Here is a 21,832-nt window from a genome sequence, read left to right as displayed (position 1 = left end):
CCCCCCCCCCCCCCCCCCCCCCCGAATTTATCACGTGCTCGGTGAATCTCCCATATCGCGTCATTAAAGGCGCATATTCCTCCAAGCAAACCATAAGCGTCTGGCCAGATGCAGCAGTCGTTTCGGCCACGGAGAATCGCGAGAAAATGTTTTTCTCATAGCTGGAGGGGCCGATTTTATGGAACCGTGCGACCTCTCGTAAAACAATCATTTCTCCATCGACGGGAACGGGCCGCGTGCTCGCAATACGTTTGCAATATTATTGCAAAAGGGGACGCGCGTTATGAAATCACGGGAAAAGCGACGGATAGCTGATGCTCTTTTCTCCACCCCTTTTCTCTTCCTTCTTCTTTGTTTTTTTTTTTTTTTTGTACATTTGTTTCTGTAGCGAGGGTCGACGAACGCGCTCCCGTTTAATGAGATCGTGAGTGCACTTCCGTTTCCCGCCACTTCTCACGCTCGTGGAATCAAAGATGGGCGAAATTCTCGTGCGGATATTTTTAATTTCAAACAACGAATAAACCACGAACAACTTTCGAGTCGAAATAAAAATGCAATAAGATGCTTGTGATTTATAAATTCAAATAAATTGTTATTTGTCATTAGAAAGGTATTTGTTTCGATTTATTTTCGTTTTCGTGACTAAATCAACTGTTATCGTTCACTTTATTCGTTAAAAAAATAATTTAAATCAACAAAGGAGATGTATCGATGTGTACTCACCTGCATGGTTTTATTTAATAGAATACATAAGCTCTGCAGTTTGAATTATAACATCAATGTGTGCTTTACGTTAAACGAATGAAAGCTGACTGAATAACTGCTTGCTTATACAGGGTGAGGCAACTGATCTGTTACGGACCGATAATTCCGATTAAATCGGTATACAGAGATATTATTCGTCGTTCATTGTTCGAATTGTTCCATCCATCTCTGTCTTGAAAGGTTGTGTGATACGCACACGATCCTTAGACATGCCGATACACTGATCATTCAATCGACTGATTATCGTTCGCGTTTTTCATTCCCCCTGTCTCGTGACTGGTCTTAATTGCGAAATATTGATTGCGCGCTGTTTTCTTACCGGTATAATCACCATAATCACGTTCCGCTTTCTTTATTCTGCCGTTGAATTGGCTACGCGAGAAATTTAATTGGGTTTTTTCTAACGAATCCTGTTAATTAAAGTGTATAATAGAGCACCACACGAAGTCAAGATTTAGTAAGTCGTTTCTGAACTCGAGTATCAAATTATTAGGAATAAGAAATAATCTCAGGCTGAAATCGATCTAAGCCATTGTTCTCTTTTTTCACGATAATCTAAATTGATTTTAGTCAAGCTTAACGAGTATCAAATGGATACTTAATTCAAAACGTTATTGATTGTACTTGTTGATTTTCTCAGTGGTTATTATAATTTCCCTCATCGACAAATAAATTGTTATATACCTGAATCGAAGTCTCAAGAAACAAGAAAAAGAACTTCAAGTACTCTCACAAAGATTAACTAAAATATTAATTATTTTTTTAACAAATTAATAGTATAAAGATTATTCTGGTATACTTACTTCGGTCCCTAATTCTTCCTTATCAATATCTACGTACGTATCAATATTTTCTTCCCTCCTCCCGTTTTTCCTGTTAAGAGGAGGTCGTCGAGATTCTACAAGCCATTGTAATACAAGCCAATCTCGACCCTAAGCGAGCACATTTCTCAACTCGTGACTGTTACTCCTACACGGTTAGACCTTTGTATAGTTTGTTACGAAGACCTCTATTGATCGACCTGTCTCATACATCAATTTTACACCCTCCCCCCGTCCGTCGATGCTTTTCCATGGTGCTTCCACGGGGATATAACCGTACCATGGCAAAAAGCATCGCGTTCCATCGTCGAGAAGGACGGCTTTCTACATGAAAAGCTTTCCCTCTCGACGGCAGCTCGATGTATAGCCTGACTCGAAATTTTGAAAGCGTATTCTGCTTACTTTGAAAAAGATCCCGTATTCAAGGGCATAGAAACGCCTCTTTCCCTTGCGTTATGGAGTTTTCAAAGGTCGCGCAGCGTTCTTAAAAAACCTGCCATTAAAGTGGACGTCGTTCTTGTCCTACTTAAAAAAAAATTCATTAAAAACTCGTTAGATTATTAACTCTTTACGCTGCAAGCATTTTTTTTTTATCATAAATTACTAGTAACTAGGAAGCAATTATGTTGCATTATTTTTGCAAATTAAAAGAGTTCCTGCTTTCAAATTTCCTACATTCACTTAAAAGCGGGAATTTCTGTACTCGCTAGAAGCAATTGCGCCGCACCATTTTTAAAAATTAAAAGTGCTCCTGCTTTCGAATGAAGTAGGATTTTGCTTTAGAAAGCAGGAACTGCTGTAACGAATTAGTATCCTCAGTGTATATTGATTAGATGAATTAAATTCATAGTTTTACGGGATAATAGCGTAACTAGTGTTCACACACAGTAGCCAATGTCAGGGTCATTGCTAATTTCCAACACACACAGAAAAAATGTTCGCAGCTTACAAGTCCAGAAAGTTTCAGAAGCCAACTTTCCGCTCCCACAGGCACAGGTCCTTATTTTGTCCCCGAGTCGAGTGGATTACACTCCCAAAGGTCAACAACCTGTTCTAGAATCACCCTGCACAATACGTTGAGCGTCATTTGCTTGTTCCTGAAACTTTCCCTTCGCCGTGTCCTCTATCATCGCCCGAAGCCCCGAACAAACGCATCCCACGCGAGTTGTTACTTTCCCAGCTGTTGAATAGAACAGAAGGGGAAGCATTGCTATCGGCCAGAATTCTACCCTGCGACGTTTCTTTGCACTTCTCAGTGTGCCATGAAGTGCTCTGGCACCAAAAATTCGAGGAGCCAGGTACAAAACTCTGTATGTTTGGATGTGTCTGTGGATATAGGCTTCCGTTTGACTTTATATCTCGGGGGTGGTTCATCAGGGAATCGTGAAATTTGATATTAGGACATCTGTTCGTGAAGATTTTATTCTATTTCATTTTTGAGATAATTGGTAATCTAGAAATGTGTGCATATATGCATGTGTGCATGTCTCAGGAATGGTTTCCTAGAAAATCATGTAACTTGGCGTGGTGATGTCTATATAATACATAGTCCTTCGATGCTACTCACTTTTTCATGAAAATTCTGTATGTTTTATGATACTTCTACGCATACAGTCGGTCCTATAAATATTCGTACCATTTGTGTTTATTGAAGGAATTTGTCTAAATTTAATAACAGTTTTGATATTACCAAATGAAGTTTTCGTTATACATGTATATATTTATATATACATCAACATATTTATATAAACATACACCTGGAAACATCAAACATACCATTCAATTTAAACAAATTTCTTCAATAAACATAAATGGCACGAATAGTTATGAGACTGACTGTATGTATGTATACATATATGTTAACCACTGTTTTGATTTATATCTCAGCAATCCGACTTCTAACTTTACCGGAAAATCAAGAAATATGTTAGGGTAACTTTTACAAATTTTAAACAATTCGGTCTGATACCAATCCAAGGGTCGTTGTATTCTCTCGTGGGCCTAACATTTTTAACCAAAAGCTCCATATATTAAAAGCGAGAAAACTTGATCCCTTCCCTAAACTAATATTTTGAAACTCTCGCAACAATGTTGCCAGTGTTATTTTTCCATGGTGCCAGCCGCATCAATCTTCCTCCCCGTCCCACATAACCCCTCGCCAGGTGGTTTCACCTGGTCCGCGGGCTTAAGTATCCCGTGCAGCCACTTTCACGCACCCTTTGTTGGGGGTAGAGCCAGCAAAAGTTCGCGTTACGCCCCCCCGGGGGGAGGGGGAACTAATAAAGCGACGCGGCGCGTATTATGCTCGCGAGACGGAGTAACACGAGAGTTATGGGACACGTTATTAACGGTCTAACGAGATTTTGGGTGTATCGACGGTTTCGTCGAGAATACAAGCTGTAGTTGATTAAATTACAGGGGTAGAGGTGTAAAAGGTGCGCGGGTTCGTTGTGGGTCATTTAAAACGAAACTGGGAGTTGGGTCTGTGTTTGTTACAATAGTATAAATATTAGTGATATATATAAAAGTACATTAGGACATACTGTAAATACTTTAAAAAATATGAATATCGATATTACCTTGTTGGTAATAAGATGACAGTATTCAAGTTCTGTGGTGCGAAGCATGATTTATTTTTCGAGGTTATTTTTGAGGTGAAAATGGGACTTTTAAAATGCGAGAAAGGGGAAAAGGGTAGCGTCGTATTTAATTGGAAGTAAAGGAGACCCTGTGCAAGATGGAGAGGCTAAGGAAACTTATCCTCCTCCATCTTTACAAACATCAGACTACCTTCGCGATGCTCTCGAGAACGGGTCTCCATTTTGGTCCCAATTGAAAGAGAACGAAGCTTCGCTCCAATGAGTCGTCCATTCATTCGCCAAAAATTGTCACTTGCAAGCGTGTATTACAGTGTCACGCCGAGTCGACGGCAAAGTTTATTATCCCACGCTAGTCGGTTGCGTTGTCTGCCGTAGTCGCAGGAACGTCGCCTTCCAAATGAGAGAAGAAACTAGTTTCCCTGGGTACTTTATTCGGTCTGCTCTTTTCAAGCACGTCGAAACACGCCCAGGAGAGCTGGGACTCCTCGTGATTCTCCTCGTGTTCTCTTATAAAGGCGTGCACTGTTAAAAAGACCTCTTTGTCGCGCGGGCACGGCGGAGAGTCTCACATGGTAACGAGACTTTGGAGGGTTTTCCGCATTAAAAGACGCGTTTCTCCGCGAGAAAGGGAGAGAAAGTGGAGTGGCGGGCTGAGAGCAGAGATGAGCAGAATTTTATTCTTTATTTCGTTCGTTTGTATTTGATTTAACGCATTTATTGCAGGGTTTTATATGGACATGTGGATCTCCTCGAATATGACTATCCATCTTTACGTTATCTTTTATTATCCGTTATTTTATTTTCCTAACTTCGTCTCCATTGAATTTGGATACGTCTGCCATTAATTTCGAGGTCCTTTCTATACATACCTTTTCAAACTCGAAAAAGGTGGAACATTCAACGAATTAAAAATAAATAAGCGTTGCCCTCCGTACAACAAACTAAAAAAATATTCAGATTTTCTGCCTGCACGCACAATTCAGATGGTAATTTCGATTGAACGAACGACCCATCAAAGGTTGTTTATCTTTAATTCGTTACTCGAGATTTTGATATGGATAAGAATTTTTCCTCGTCTCTGGCCGCAAGTGAAAGAAGGAGCATATTTGCCGTGCATCAAAGAAGCTGGGAAGGCCCCGTAATGGAATCGAGTGGAATCCGTCGGGCTTCCTGTTTACCGAGCTGATTTCTTGATTTTTATTGGCTCCTCGATCGCGGGCCAGGGAATTTTAAACGGCTTCTGAACTCCGAAAACGACCGAGAGAACTCACTCCTGCTTGGGAAGTCGGGGTGAAATTGATCGAGTGACTACCTCGGCTCCCTCTTCCTTTCTCGTTTCGTGGCTGGCTTTTTTTTTCTCGCGGAACGTTCGACGACTTCTGGCGTTTCGGAATGGCATTAGCGACGTATACGAGCAGGTACGGATGAAACCGTTGGAAGTTGAAAAGGATCTCTCAGTTTCCTAGTTCGACAAGGATTACCTAGGTGCCTCGAAGGACACTCTGTTCAAAAATTGTCAGATTTAAATATCGATACGTTATGTTACTTATTATTTCAATAATAGACAATTTTACTTGATTTTTATAGTATGAGAAAATCCATTTATCAATTTTGATAAAGTCATTAGTTAAGTATTTAATGTTTACATAGTGCCAGTGTTAAAATCCATTACTCGCCACTTCCAGTTGGCATTATTTAAATAATCTTTTTAGAGATCGATTGTAAGCAATGACAAACAAAAATTATTGTGTCTGGAATTTTGTACGTAATCGGTGACACTGAAAAATGCTATTACGTGACCATGCAAGTGTATCACGGGTCAGTGTAGTTCCCCTGTCCGTGAACTTTTCTATCTATACTCGATACTGAATGCCAACGTGAGAAGCATACTCGTGATCGTTAAGACCGATGTCTGAGAACTGACGCAAGTGTCGACGGAAATTATAGAGATAAACGTGCAGAAGCGAAACAGAAAGTATCGTCATTCACCTCACCCCACGCATCAGGCATAGAGTCTTAGCAAATAGGTTCGGAATAGATCTCACTTTGACCCGTATAATTAGCTCTTATTGTGCGGAGTTACGTAGAATCACTTGACTCAATTCCGCGATCACGATATCAGCCTAGTCCTGATTGGTTATCCGCGCTCGTAGAAGGAGGCAAAACGGTCACGAAGCTCAAAGCTCAGAGCTCGAAGTCCTTCAAAGAGGATACGTCCACTAAGATGATCCTCATTCGCATACGACCCTTGTACACCACTTATCGATTCTTCATATCCATACTTCCTCTCCATTGAGTACAGTATCTATCAGACCTCCGAAATTGTCTCTATAAACGTTCCACCAAGCCATTCTCTGAACATTCATTCTCAAGGAAGAATCCTTCGCTTGAAGAGATCGATCAGCGCCGATAGAGGTTACATTAATAGAAACTTTCACAGTATCGAGACTGGGTCACGCCTGTCATCGAGACACTTCCAACCGCTCTTTGTTTAAACAGCGAATTGACTCCGCAATTGTCGCGTCGTAATCAAAACGAACTTCGCGGAACATGTCAGTGCCGATTGTTCGTCGGCCGAGTGCGTATCCAGCTGCGAGCCACGATGGAGAAGAACTGCGGCCAAGCCGACGCGTCTGACCTCAGGCTGCGCGTCAGGCAGCTGCTTACTGCTCTGAGTCCTCTGTTGGGCATCTTCTTGGTCGGTTTGGCGTCGGGATACAGCGCCGTGCTCCTGCCTCAACTGAAAGTCTCGACCGATGACGAGGACTTCGAACGACCCACCGTCAACGAGCAATCCTGGATAGCCTCTTCGCCGATCCCGTCGATGGCGCCCGGATGTTGGCTATCCGGCGTGATGCTAGAGAAGATAGGCAGGAGGAAGTCCACGGCGCTGGCGTACCCTCTGTTCTTCATTGGATGGACGACGATCGGTTTTGCCCCCGACATCGCGAGTCTTCTGGTCGGAAGAATAATCACCGGCTTCTGTTCCGGGATCATGGGCGCCGTGACGCCTATCTACATCGGCGAGACGTCGGACCCCGACCTACGCGGCATGCTGCTGAACATGGTCATCCTAACCCTGTCGTTCGGGATCCTAGCCGTCCACGCTCTGGGAACTTGGCTCTACTGGAGGACGACGGCGTACATCTGCGCGGGATTCGCGGCTATCAGTTCGCTGATTTGCATCGCAGCCAAGGAGAGTCCCACGTGGCTGATAAACAAAGGTCGTACGGATCAAGCACGGGAGTCATGGATATACTTACGCGGATGGAAGTCATTGGACGAGTATCAGGCTTTGGAGAACTCCAGAACTCGGGGACGAAAGACGGTGAAACGTTCGTTCTATGTCAAGCTGAGGACGACCTTCACGTCTAGATTCTTTCTGTGGCCTTTAGGGCTGATGTGTCTGTTCTTCTTCACTGCTCAGTTCTCGGGGTACAACGTCGTGGTTTATTACTCTGTGGAGTTGCTGATGGAAGTGACTGGACCTGAAAATGCTCACGTCGGTACCCTAGTGGTGGACGTGATACGGCTGGTCACTAGCGCCATTACTTGTTACCTGATCAAGAAGAGGAGCAGGAGGACGATGACCTTCGTGTCTGGATTCGGCTCGGCGATTGCGTTGTTTCTCTTGAGCCTCTCTATTTACTTCGAATTTGGAAAACCTTGGTGCTCGTGCGTCGCCCTGCTTTTGTACATAGTGTTCTCGACGATGGGTTTGTTGCCGCTGCCGTGGATACTCACCGGCGAGCTGTTTCCTAGGAAGTTGAAAGGCTTGGGCTCTGGGATCGCGACTGGATTCTCATTCATGTCCACGTTCGCGGTGGTGAAAATCGCGCCGGGGATGATTCTGTCGCTGCAGCAATATGGAACGTTCGCGATTTACGGACTCGTGGCGCTGGTAGGCACTTGTATTTTGTATCTGACGCTGCCAGAGACGAAGGATAAGACGTTGCAGGAGATCGAGATGTTTATGGCTAGGAAGACCAACAGGGTGGACGTTAAGAGCGCTGAACAGGCGGACGATAGAGGAAGTAATTAGCCTCGTGGCTGTGTTCAGAGATTTTTGAGAGATTTTTGGCTGTACGTGTGTAGAGTTTTTGGTGGTTTGGAATTGAATTAAGAGGGATTCCAGCGATTTAATAATAGGGATGTTTGGTTAGAGAATGTTTGTATGTAAAGTATGTAAAGAATAGCAAGTGCTGTTCGAGTTGAAACTGTTTTTGTAAGTTGATGAAGATGGTGTCCTGTTTGGAAGATTAAAATGTTTATTAGAATTAGTCTTGTAGGGGCTCTTGTAGGGACAGTTGCTCAAGCAGGAATCAAGTTTGATAATAAATGAATTAACAATCCATGCACTATTGATTTAACCCATTCACTGCCTGGCAAATTTAAAGTGTTTTGCCTTGTACGCCCATATTTAATACAGATGTGTAATCTAGTTTCTTATTCTGATAATAAAAAGTGATATTAAATTTGTTGTTCAAAAGAAAAAAATATACAGTCTTCTTTTGCAATAATTCGCAACTCAGAAGGCTATAAACTTATCCCTCGAGTGATTGTGATTGATTTCTACTAAATCTCGAAGTGAATGGGTTGAATATATTTTTAGAAACGTAAAAAAACTTTTAATTTTGCAATCTGTAACTGTTGCATCATTTCAGTTCCCGTGACTGCTTTCAGCCCCTAGTTTATTCTCGCTGCTCGTTCCAGCGAGATGTCTCTTCGCGTCTTCCCGAGCACCTGGTCGAACAGCCGCGTTAAAGGCAATATTATGTCGGTAATAAGCGCAATCATATTTAACCGCATCCTAAATGCTTGGCCCCCGTCGTCGGCCGAGAACGACAGTGCATACATTATACCCCCATAGTTAACTAAAACGACTGAATAATGGAGGATGCGCCGACGGAAACAGCACGAGCAATAGAAATTTAATAACGGACGTTGCTAACGCGCGCAAAATGCCACCGTAAAGTGGAAACGTTCACGTGATCATTGCGCTGGACCACTTAACGCGGCTGACGCAAATTGGTGTTTGCATTGCGTCGACGTCGTCTCCGATCTGCAACGCGTGGCAATCGGCTAGATTGTTTGCGAATTCTGTAACGCGCGATGCCAATGATCTCTTGATCGCGTATGTCATTAGGGTTATCGTGTTGATGATCGCTGTACTTAGCACTAGCTCGTGGTACGAGTTTAGACGATCTGTCTGAGACCTGTCTCCTTAGACTATAATTTTACAATATTTGAGATTTTTTGGGGGAGAATGTTAGACATTTCGATTTGAAACTTTGTGGATATTCATACTCGTGTTTCGTCAAGTTGCAAGAATTTTTTCGAGTATAATTAATTGAGTTTGTTGCGAAGTAAAGGTATAGTTTATTAGAAAGTGACTGTGTATGTTGAGCATTCTATCGAGTATGTCATATCGAAACTTTGCAGTTAATAATATATTACGTATGTATTGTAATACAGTGACTGTTATGATGCTCAACAAAACTTTGAAGTCTCTGCGACCGCAGTTTACTAATTAGTGCCAAGTGTACTGTACTCATTGGTCTTTCCAGGATAGATTAGTTCGTTTGTCCTTTCTCTTTTATTACTTTAATCCTGCGACATCAAACGCTGGAAATAGTCACGTGATGTTACAGCCTTAATCTTTTAGTCCTCTTACAAATTTCAGTGTTCCCTGCTTCTTCTTCTGGAGGATAAATTATTCATCTGTTTTTAGAATGACTGATGAAAGTACAATATTAGTAAGATCATTAACGTAATAAACCTCATATTAATTATAATTATGAATGCAACGTAAAGTAATAATTTTAAACAAAATTAGCTTTATTCCACAGCATGCAATTACCCACTAGTTCATTTAATTCGAAGTCTGCCTAGATAAAATATGAATGTTCATTAGAATAATGCATAATTGTCGCTCGTTACGCTCGACTGAATTATAATCGTGATCGATAATTACATAAAAATAACCATTGCAGACGATTCACGCTACACAGAACCAATTTCAGCGCATATAAATTGTTGCCAAGAGTCCTGTTACCCTTTATGATTTTAATTTCATCTCAACGCCCTGCACTCCTTCTCGTTACTTTCTTTTTCCATCGCCACCAACGAGTCTCAGGTAGATGCTTTATCAAAAGCACGCGAAGGGATCATTATGTTCGAAATTTTACCTTCTTCACACAAGGTATTAGCGCCGAGTTTTCTTCTTCATTTTTAATGAAGTCTGTCGCGAGTCCGTGTCGCGCAACAAATTTTGTTAAGGGAAAAATATTAGGTTTCACGGTGACTTTTCCTAATGAAAACGGTCTTTTTTTTACGTTGAGTCAGGTGAGACCACGAACGACGTCGTTTCACCTATCATTTTGCTTACGAAGGGAGAGTATTCTTAAGAATTTAGTATAGGTTAACGAGTTAGTAAGATATTAAAAATAGTAGAATTAGATTGTTCTAGGAAGGTTCTTAATTAATGACTTTCATATACCACTTTAGCATCTTTGCAAGTATGTTATTGTTCTCACAGTTTTTGAGCAATCGCGTTTATTGTATAAAAATACCCTAGAAAATATTGCTGTGATTAAGTATTTCTTTTATGTACTTCTTATTAATTACAACATTTTTTAAACATAAAATTAATGTCTTTAATCTGCCCTGTTCTGTTGAAATAGATTATTTATATAACTCTTTTGTTTAAGGTATTTTCTGAGTTTAAAGGCTACCGCCAAATTGCTGTAATGTAATTTACAGTTGTCTTAAAAGTCAAGAACAAAAATAATCAGTTCATGAATTTTATAACACGAATTAGGTGGTAACTCAACAGTAAATAATTCTATAGCTGTTTATAATTTTTTATCGCCATAGAAGGTATCACTATCATATCGATCCCCCTCTTCAAGGCCAGTTCAAGGTCTCGATGATCTACAGAATTTATTAGTGGCATCTTTTATGGCATTGAAACATTGGGCGGTATCAATCGAGTGATTTATGACGATAAAGACAATCCCGGTCCAATCTCCCACGCGGGACGTGCCCGAAATGCGCATAATCTTCATGAATGCGTAATAGCGGGGCGCGCGCCGCCCATTCGATGGCCCGTTTGGGAAGCTTCCTCCTAATGGGGTAGAATAAAAACTAGCCCGTCCTGTTCAACTCCGTTGCTTCGGTTGGTCTTTTTGTCAGGACGACAAGAATCTTCCTGGGATTATCATGTTCCAGGCACTGGTTCATAGAACATTCTAACTCGAGGAAGAATATTCCAACAGAACTTAACTTCGCCGCTTCAATATTATCTTCAACCCTTTACATTCGAAATTCTTTCCGAACTAGACGAAATTTGTTTTAAATAGAAAAGCTAAATGTACACATATAATTTGTAGATCGTAGATCATAGATTTCACTAAATCTCGATTTTTTAAAACAATGCATACATAAACAATTAAATATGAGTCAAATGAAAATGTTTGAAACCCTCGATGAATATACGTGGAAAAATGGTAAAACTGAGCGCAGTTTCGAAATGGAATCTATTAATTTTATTCAGTTCTGCTTCTCTAGTGAAATTCCAAGCAAACTTCTTCTCGCCAGGGACTCGGACCCGATGCTAATCACCGGGATAATTGAAAATCGAAGTTCCTAGGCTTCGACGCGATAACGATAACACTGGAAGCCTTAACGAGCCACCTGCCGTGAGGAAAATGCGCCTGCGGACTAGGCTCGACACTCGTTGAAGAAATTTTTCCTAAAAGGTCGGTTTGCTTAGACCGGAAGCCGTTGGATCAATAATCTGCGAGGCGTTCGATAAGTCCTCTTTTTAGGTGCCTTTGAAAGCTAGTTTAGTGTTACTGTCTTCCGAGCTTCTATCAGTGGCTTCGATTTTCACTATCAATTATCTGGGTAATTAATGCTCAATCAACATTCCCGTTGGGAGGGATGTCTGCTTGAAATTCTATAGGGAATAGGATCCCTTATCGAATTCCGGAGCCTGTTAACTATTAGTTGGCACCAGGTAGGGACTGAATTCTTCTCTAGGTACGAATTTTGCATAAATAAATAAAAGATGAACTGAAACGGTCTTGGTCGTTAAGAGAGCACTTAAAAATTTCATTCGAAATAAAAGTGTGTTTCTCTGAGTATACTTGTTTAAGTAAATTGAGATATTAAATACATTTGGAGTGATGAGCTTCTCGTATGATTTTGTCTCATTTCATAATTTATTTATGAATTCCTTTCTCGAAGGAATAAATCAGTTGAGGAACCTGGGAGTTGGAAATATTTTCATTGAATAAATCTGAAATTTGTTTGCTCTTTCACGGGTTCCTCATTTATTTAAGTATCTCTCACCATATACGTATTCAACTCTATTCTCGCACACATTTTTCATAATTCACTCTCATAATAATTCGCTAACCTTCTTTTGTTCTTATTGTAAGCATATTGCAATCCCGAGCAAGGCCGTTGAACAAATAAACGTACCCTCTAATTTACCAAAAAAGTGAAGAACAATTCTCTGGATTATTTTCATTAAATATAACGTCCCATTCGTCGCTCATTTTTCCTCTGTTCATGATAATAAAGGGGCCCGGTTCGGGAGCACGCTGAAAGATTAATTCGTTCCTGCAGAGCACTGTCAGCCGCGATTTAGGGGTGAATTTGTCGACGAAATGAAAATGTAACCCCGTAACTCTGTCTCTGCGTCGCTCTGTGCATAGTCAGACCACATCCGCCGGTTTTATACACTTCATAAACATTCCTCCGGATTTCCTCGTCGTCACTCGACGTCATCATCTTCTGCTCGCAAACAGACGGTGACATCTTGTTCGCCGCTTTCTGGCCCCTCTAAAATCGCACTCGTTCGTTTAACGACCCCATCGTTGACTCCCATTCATTCTTTACTGCTCAGAAATGCCTGTACAGCCTTCAGGTTTTATGACAGTTGATCAAATTTCACGGTGCCAGCCGTAAATTCTAGCAACTCGCGTCTAAGACTTGTTCGTGTATGATATGGATCTAGGTAAGCCATTTACTAAAACAGACATGAAAAATAAAAGGGTAAATACGAGTTTCGTTTTCTCAATTTTATTCTACAACGTCCTCGTATAATAACACCAGCATTAAACACCAAAAACTAAATCCCCCAAGTTATAAAAACAGATAAAATAGAACAGCCAAAAGGAGGAATACAATTAATAAATAGATAGATATAGAAATAGAACAGAAAATACGACCACACGAGTACGTAATTCTAAGACATTCCCAGATGCCGTTTCTGAGCGCAATCAATTCCGAGCTTTCAATTCAAACGCGGAAAGTGAATTTCGTCGTCGTTGAATCCGGCCCGCGAGTGTTTCATAAAACGTAAACTCGTCGTCGCGGAAAACGCGGGATATCGTTCATCGGAACGGTTGATTTTACGCGCGTCGCCGAGAGCACCCAGGGAGTTCGCGTTTCTCTGGCTGCTGTCCATTAGGAAATTTATACGAGGGAACGGGTAGCGTTGATTAAATCTCAGCCTCCCCCCTTTTGGTCGGGGCGGGGAGTTCAAAGTCTCTGACGAAATTGAAGAAACGATCTTCGGTCGTTGCGGACGATCGCGGGCAAGAGTGGATGGGGAGACCAAGAGGGAAGGTGGAAGCGAAATTTTATCAGGATCCACCCGCCCCGGCACCTGGGGGAAAAAAATGTAATAGAACGGTAACAGTTCACACCCGAACCGAGGAAGGATAAAGCCTCGGGACGGGCTTACCTTCGAAACACGGGCGAACGTTATCCTGCATCGAGATAAGACCGTTCTTCGTGGATTGAATTAAATCTTCTTTCTCCGACGACCGGGACGCTTCTTAATTTAATTCCCCCACGGTTTTGTATAATTGACGCGGCCTGTGAGGCGTGAAATTTTTAGATTGGTCTCGGATCTTTCATACCGTCGACTCCTTTCTTTTCCTCTACTGGAATATTGACGCAATTAGACCCGCTCGTATTTAAATACTGATTTTTCTGCAGATGGTCTCGAGGAGTGGAACGAGTGGGCAGGATTTGACTTTCGACGATACGCGGAGGGGTGAATTAGGGGTGCGCAGGCCTCTTTCGCTGGTGGGTTAATTAAAAGTGAGGAACGTATGCTGTGGGTCGATTTAATTTCAATTTAGGATAGCATTGCTTGCGCGAGCGAGAGTCAGGTCTGTGCTATTCAGGTCTAAGCTACTTTAATACATGTATACAGTCAGTCCCATAAGTATTCGATAGGTTCGATGCTTTCAAATAAATGTTTCATTATAAGTGTGTACATGGATAAACTTTAGACTTCTATATATGTATATATAATGAAAAATTTATTTAAAAACGTCAAACCTATCATTTAATTTAGACAAACTTTTTTAATAGACACAGAGGGTATATATGGGACTGACTGTATGTACAATACATACATTTAAATATGTGTTAACCTCTTCAGGCTTAATTTCTCTTCCTTGTCCCAAGTAGTAACACAGCTACTAATGTACATCGAATTTATCCACGTATAATAACTTATCTGTATATTCTATTTTAATGAACGTTTCTTACCTCATAAATTACTTCTACTCGCATCCACGAGGAATAGAAATCGCTGGATTTAATAAACTGTTATTCATGTTCACGATAATTCCTGGGTCATGGATCGAAAATTATAGAAGCTGGATGAATTGTATTGTTGCCAATACTCAGCGATTCATCAAACAAGGATTAACATTCATTTGAACATTTAGATTATTCTTTCCACGTAGAGATCTTTGATAATAGAGCGCGAGATTTATTAATTCTGGAAAATCTGATTTTTGTACGATATTAATGGACTTCGTCGCATATGCGAGAATATATCGTGGCTAGCGACATTCGTTTCGTTTTGAGAACGTTATTCGGAGCAGGGATAGATTTATTAGATATTGGAACTAAAAATTTCATTTTAGACTAGGCTACTGCTGGGAATTATAGGATAATTTTTTCTTATCAAGTTTAATATCTCTCTGGATAAACACGTTCATAAATTCTCACCTGTTCCTCCTTCGTGTTACAGATTATATTTTGTAAGTCTCTACTGAGTCTACAGCATAGTAATCATGAGTAACGATCCTTTAGCTTATATTGCGTTATGCAACTGCATCATGAAACTGTATTACACTTCCTATCGCTGGAAAATGGGTTCCATGAAATTGTTGACGTGGGTAGTGCTGTTGAATAAATAGCTACGATCAATTTATTCTCGCGTTCGTCAGACAACCGTGTCTACAGGATAATTAAAAGAAATATTTACTTTCAAGAATATATTTCATTTAATAGGAAAACGTTGGTCTTTCCGCAGTCTCGTTCTTTTCAGAAAAAAAACTTAGTTACCAACGTAATAAATTTTTGAAAGCGTTCAACCGTTTTCAAACTATTTTGTAAATTACTTAAAATATCTCTGCCACTATCAATTAACTGTATGTGTACTGTTTCACAATTTCATTGAACAGTCGCAGCGTTCCTTTTTACTAAACCATGCTCGTGAATGCTACATTCTTTTTGTAGTTTATTTTATTTACTCTTGAAATATACAATATTAGGTGCGTGTCTTCCTTGGTGATATCCTCAAGCAACAGATTCTAAAAACATCATTTTATTCAAGTCAAAATTCGCAACAAAATTTTCTCTCCTCCTAAATTCATTTCCACGGCGAAGTTACAGAGAGAGAAAAGGGAAACGGATAACGGAAAGCCAGAGGTTTCCAAGGTTTCTCCTCAGTGACGAGATCAATTCTACTTTCCGTGCTAACGAAAATGTCGTTTCTCGCATCAACTCCGTTTAAGCTTCCGGAAAGGTGATAAAATCAATCCGGATATCCCGCCCTGTTTTCCACCCCTCTTTTCTTGCGCCTTTTCCCCTCTTTTCTTCGATTTTCTCTGCGCGACACACCCCGAGGCGCCTCGAAGCCGCAATAATTTGCAATTTTTGCGCGTCGTCTTCCAGGACACTGTCGACGCTCGTATCGAGTTGGAAAATAACGTTCCGTCGCTTTTCTAAACTTAAATGACATTCTCCTCGAGGCCACCGTAATGATTTTGTAAGTGCTTTAAGCGGTTGAAGTTGCGCGAGCCTCCGCATCCTCGAAAGCGATTCCGAGTTCGAAAGCTTCTGGCAAATGTTTGCTCAAACGTGCACCTCGTACAGGTTTTACTATTTTTAGTTTTACTATTTTACGCTATCCTCTCTACGACAACGATCGACACTTCGATTCTGAGGAATTTTTTACCTCCGATATCCAATATCCAATATACAAAATGAAGCTTAATAAATACAATACCGCATTCAACACGTTGCATTCTATTTTTTCCCTGACAGCACTTTTTTTCAGCTGACGTGTGTTCATTATTTAAAACGTATCGCATTTTCGCCGATATCCTCCTTTCTTAATCTGGCATTTTCATAGGAATTTCGCAATGTATACTCGAAAGCGGACCACGGAGACGTCGGGTTCAGGATCCCAAGTATTAACCGGGTACGTGTTACTCCTACGTTCAGCCGCTTTAAAGCGCCTTCCACGCGGTGTTTTACGAGCGGTCGTGTGTCATTGCTACTGTCGCCCCGGCCTTTTCCATCCGCGACCTTAGATACCATGCGCGCTGTCTGGGCTTTGCGATCGTGTCTCCTCAGGTCTCCACGGCTTACCGAAAAGGTTATGGATCGGCGTAGGATGCTTACGTGACTCGACGTGAGATATCGATCGCTTTAATCCGACGCCTCGCGCGGAATTTACGCGCAAAGTTTTTCTAACATGCTGCGCCGCTCTTACCGCGGAAGCAGACGATGTATCGAGGTGTCTGTACCCACGGATTTTTCGTCGAGAAAGAAAAACGAGTGAAGGACGTTGGGACTGTAAAGGAAATTAGGAAAATAGTGAAGGGGATGTGCTGACTTGATGGTAAAATTCGTATTTTCTTTCTGGTGTGGCTCTTGCCTCACGTCTCATGCTTCGTGTCTCATGCCTCATATTTCACGATTCAAGCTTTATGCCTCCTCATGTTCCATACCTCATTTTCCATGTCTCATGTTCCATGCCTCATATTCAAAATATGCAAATTCAAATAGTAACTCTACCATAGATCACAATAAATTTATGAAAACGTAAATAAATGAAGGGCCAAATTAGACAACCAGACCTCTTAAAATAGTATTTCCACGGAGATATGTAAAACATGGTTTGTAATAAAAAATAAACCACCGACAATCACTGCAACGGACAATTAATGGTCGATGATCTAGGATATAAATGGAATGTGTATTATTACGTCTACCCTCGATGTACAAACCCGGGACTAGCACTAGAATTAACTATTGGTTGCTTGAATGATAGATGAGGAACATCTGATAATAAATTTAGACCATTCGTAACTGTCGATTAGAAATCAACGTCAGCTGAGTAAGACATTTATAGAACACTCGCATATTAAATTCTATTTGTTTCCGTGCCACTATATTTGGCAAGAAAAATACCAGAGCCTCTTGTTATTTAAGCATTCCATACAGCATTCCATACAGTAATCTCTGTTTGAAATATCTGCTTTGCATAATCGGTTTTGTTTCAATAGTTCGTTGGAGCGAGTCGTTCTTTTGTGCCTTCTCACGTTTCGAAAGAAGAAGGTTACTTTTCTGAAAGAACACGAGAATATGACGAATCAAATATGTATTCCTCGTCACGTACGCGAATAATTGTCCACGGTTAACTCGACTCAGCGCGCAAGCAATTATTCCTCAGTCCCATTCCCATGGGAATTCCGAAGACATCCACGGTAGACCGACGAAAGGTTCCTGCGTCTCCACGAGCGGAAGGACCCATCAGAGGAATCGGGTTTCCAAGATGGAGGCTTGTTGACGTTTTGCTTAAAAACCGGCATAGGCGCGCGCAGATACCGCGGCTACGTGTAAAGACGCATTTTTATCAGCGATAAAAACGTATTACAGAATCTTATATTCAAGACCAGGCCCTCGTCGAGAGAGATAAAGCCGCGCACGATGCCTCGTGGTACGTGCCTGATCTGCATGCCGAGAAGAATAACCGCCCCCCCCCCCCCCCCGGTCACTCTGTGCCCCCCTCCCGTTCATTTCGCGCAAGTCTCAGAAACCCCTTAGTTTGGATAAAACCGATCGCGATAATTTTCGGGTTCGCGGATGGCCGATCGACGAGAAGAATTTCGCTCCATTATATTTCGGGGCTCCTGGCCATCGACTCTCGTCAGTTTCATGGTGAAAGAAGGGTGAGACTACGGTGTAGGATTAAGTGTTCGGGGAATCCTGGACCGAGGGGTACTCGGAGCAAATTATATTTTAGAGAGTGGAAAGAAGTTGAGGGAAAATTAAAGTTGTTTAGATGAGGCTTTAAGTATCGTGAGATTCGTAATACTACATTTTTTGTAAGGAAGAAGGGGTTGAGGAAAAACTAATCTTGTTTTATGAAGCTCCAGATACTGTGAGACTCATAATAAGATTTTTTGAAAAGGAAAAGACGTCGAAGAAACATCGTATTTATTTACGTGAAGTCGCAGACATTACAAAATTCTGTTTATTTAATCTGGTCTCTTACAAGTTGCATCCATCCTCCATAATTATCAACAACTGTACAAAGTTGAGTTCGCCCCATCTGTATTTTCCACTGCTCCTTTTAACTCTACTTTCAAGATGATCGCAACCCTCCAATTCATTCTGAACAATTAGCCCCGTCCAGAAGAAAGTTTCCAGTGGCATCGTCAACGAAACAGGAAAGAGATTCGGGCCTTCGTGTCCATGAAAGCAGATATTCGTAGGTGCAATTGGAAGGTCGATTACCCAGGGATTACTGCAATTGCCATGGAACCGCTCTCCCATACTTCCGGGGCCATTGATATTCAACTAGGAGCACGCCACGGTAATTTCCCGTGGCTTGAGTATCATTCCCCCCTGGCGGTGCCCCCCGCAGACCATCGTAGCCCTCTCGAACGCAGGTTCGTTCACCTAGACGTCGAACTTACGACTCAGCAGTCGATTGCTTCCGAGCAACGCCTTCGTTTTGGCCCAAGTTCACCGCGCTTTGTTGCTGGAAGACGGGGAGAACTTCAGATCTCGGGTCCACGAACTATAAGAGGAATGGTGGATAGTCGTGCGAGAGATAAAGTGTCGAAGACGGAGTCGCAAACTTGAGCGAGGTGAACGAAACGAATGGTGGAGATTCGGGAAAAGGAGTTGGAGACTCGAAGCCTATTAGGCTTTTGATAATGAGGTCTTGAGGTTTCAGTGATGTATGTAGATAGCTGTGGAAGAAATACATTGTCCAGGACGTATCTGCACTCTTGAGTATGACGAAAGAAATGTGTTAAGTCTTTTACCTGTAGCAGCAATAACGATTCCAAATCCTACTATCTGAAGAGAACACACGAGCCACGTCAGAGAACCAGACAAAGTCACAGACCTGTTTCGATTGCTAATGACGAAGGCACTCGACGCGACGTAAAACCCTTAATCAGGAGGTGGCTAAAGGATCGATAATTTCTCAGCTCTCGATCACATTAATTGCCCGCGTCCGGAGATTACCAAAGCGAGGCTTCCTCTCCAGTAGGCTCCAGTGGTCTCCGGCAGCCAATTGATTTCGTTCCAAGTTTGGCGCGAAGGGGCTGAAAGGCTCCCCGCGCCTCCCCGTTGCCCGGGAATTATTTCCAAGCACGGAGCCCTCGTTAATTCGGAATGCAACGGGGAATCGCAATGGGTTCCTAGGCTGGAATCAAAACCACCAGGCCGCGAGAACACCGAATTAAATCGGGCGTCCGATTCGGCCGGGGTGCTCGCTTCATTTAAGATCGTCTCGATCCTTAAACTCGCGGGAACACGTTGCTCGTCGCAAGAAGGCCTGTTCGGGTCCCCAGGTTCGTGTGTACACGGAACTTGTACCACCAACACGAGACGCATTCGTACGAGGAATCACGGCGGAAGGACTCATCCTCATTGTTAGTCGGGCAGCGTGCGGACCCAGGGCGTACGAGGAGGCTGGTGCAACGGTACGTGAGTTCGACGAGGAAGTCGCCTGGGTTAATTCCCACCGCAGCAACCCACGACCCCACCAAACCCCTGTCTCGCTGAACTTTCGATCCTATATCGGTCGCGATCTGGCTGGGGCCGAGCGGTCCATGGAACGACGCGATAAATGGACGGGATTGGGATTGGGAAATTATCGAGGACATGGTGCTGTAGCAGCTGTGCATAAGGTGGAATAAGGGAGGAATGGAAGGGGATGATTTTAAGTAGATGGGTTTCTTGGAAAATGTCACGCTGGTTTACTGAGGAAGGCTGTTGTCTTGTGATATTATTAACTCGAGACATTAATCTTTCATTATACAGTATTAGTATTGGCAATATCACAAGTATTCTTGATACTCCTTTTGGAACCTGGTAAAAATTTCAAACAACTGGACCTCTAGCTCTTACACTCAAGGTGCAGAGAAACCTCGGAGACTCATAGATCTAAGCCGGAACAGTCTTCGTAGAATTATTTACTCAAGACATTAATCTTCCTACAGCATTAGTATTAGCAGAATCACAAGTATCCTTGATACACTTTTTGGAGCCTAGTAAAAATTTCAGACGACTCTAACCTCTGTAGAGTTCAAAAGGGCCTCTATAGTGTAGAGGGCTAAACTTGACCAGGCTCTGTAGCTACAAGAATCGAGAAATAACTTAATCAGCAATCCAAAACGAAAGTTTCGACCAACATGGAGCAAATGGCAAACGTAGCGAGAAGCGATGCTGTTCCAACGAAAGATCAGCGTGACGGCCACGCGTCCGTCGCGACGTCGCAGCGTCTCCCAATGGGCGACCCGTTTGTATGCGAAACCGAGTTTACGAGACGGCTTTGTCGTGCCGAAGATAATCCCAGGCATTGTCGACCGGCTGATGTCCGGTATTCGGCCAGTCGGCTGGACCGTCGCGTCATTGTCGCTCCTCCCTTTTGTAGTCCTGGATGATTTTAAGCCGGTTATAACGCCGCTGTCCCGCGCTGACGCACGCAGAATACAGAGGATCCACGAGAGGCTTTGGGGGATCCCCCATGTGTCTCTTCTAGCCACGCTCGATGCCCTGGAATCGAGCATTCGATGCGATTGTGCGAATCAATCGTGCCGGACTATTCATTGGGGACGCGGCCGCGTCGATTTGCTGCTTTCCTGGATCCAGGGATAGACGATACGCGACGTGGACGAGCCTGAGCGGCTCGATACCGATAATATTCGAGGCTCTGATTTTACTCGATCGTCACCGAACTGTTTTTTCCTGGACACGACTCGATTTATCAGAGATTCAGCCTAATCTAATGCGAGAGATTATACTGTAGTGCGCAACGTCATGTGGAATGTTTGGATCGGTACTTTTCAGTAGTTGACTCGTGGATTATTCGTCTGATATTTATCTTCGATTGGTTAGATTCTGATATTTGCCTGGACTAGAGTCATTTTGACGTTCTGTATTTTTCTGATATGGCGATTTTACTTTCGCAATCTTGGAAGCTGAGAAAAATGGTCCTGATGGCTATGACAAGGTAAAAGTGATCCTTTTAAGATCCTAGAGGTCTGACTAGAAACTTCCATGTTCCTATATGTTGTT

At 42.3% G+C, this 21,832-nt stretch overlaps 2 protein-coding genes across 2 annotated transcripts in view; both read left to right on the top strand.

Moving 5' to 3' along the window:
• The window catches only part of LOC128876568 (mannosyl-oligosaccharide 1,2-alpha-mannosidase IA), a 540,141-nt gene that overhangs the window by 208,313 nt on the left and 309,996 nt on the right, over positions 1-21,832 (top strand). The gene's annotated exons all lie outside the window — the stretch shown is intronic.
• Positions 5,733-10,833, top strand: LOC128876570 (facilitated trehalose transporter Tret1-like). Its single transcript, XM_054123044.1, has one exon. The coding sequence runs from the start codon at positions 6,789-6,791 to the stop codon at positions 8,226-8,228; it is 1,440 nt and encodes a 479-aa protein (XP_053979019.1). The 5' UTR covers positions 5,733-6,788; the 3' UTR covers positions 8,229-10,833.

The sequence above is a fragment of the Hylaeus volcanicus genome, chromosome 5 (genome assembly GCF_026283585.1).
Source record: "Hylaeus volcanicus isolate JK05 chromosome 5, UHH_iyHylVolc1.0_haploid, whole genome shotgun sequence".
Taxonomy (NCBI): Eukaryota; Metazoa; Arthropoda; class Insecta; order Hymenoptera; family Colletidae; genus Hylaeus; species Hylaeus volcanicus.
The sequence above is the reverse complement of the archived record's forward strand: the minus strand, read 5'-3'. Positions and strand labels throughout refer to the sequence as shown.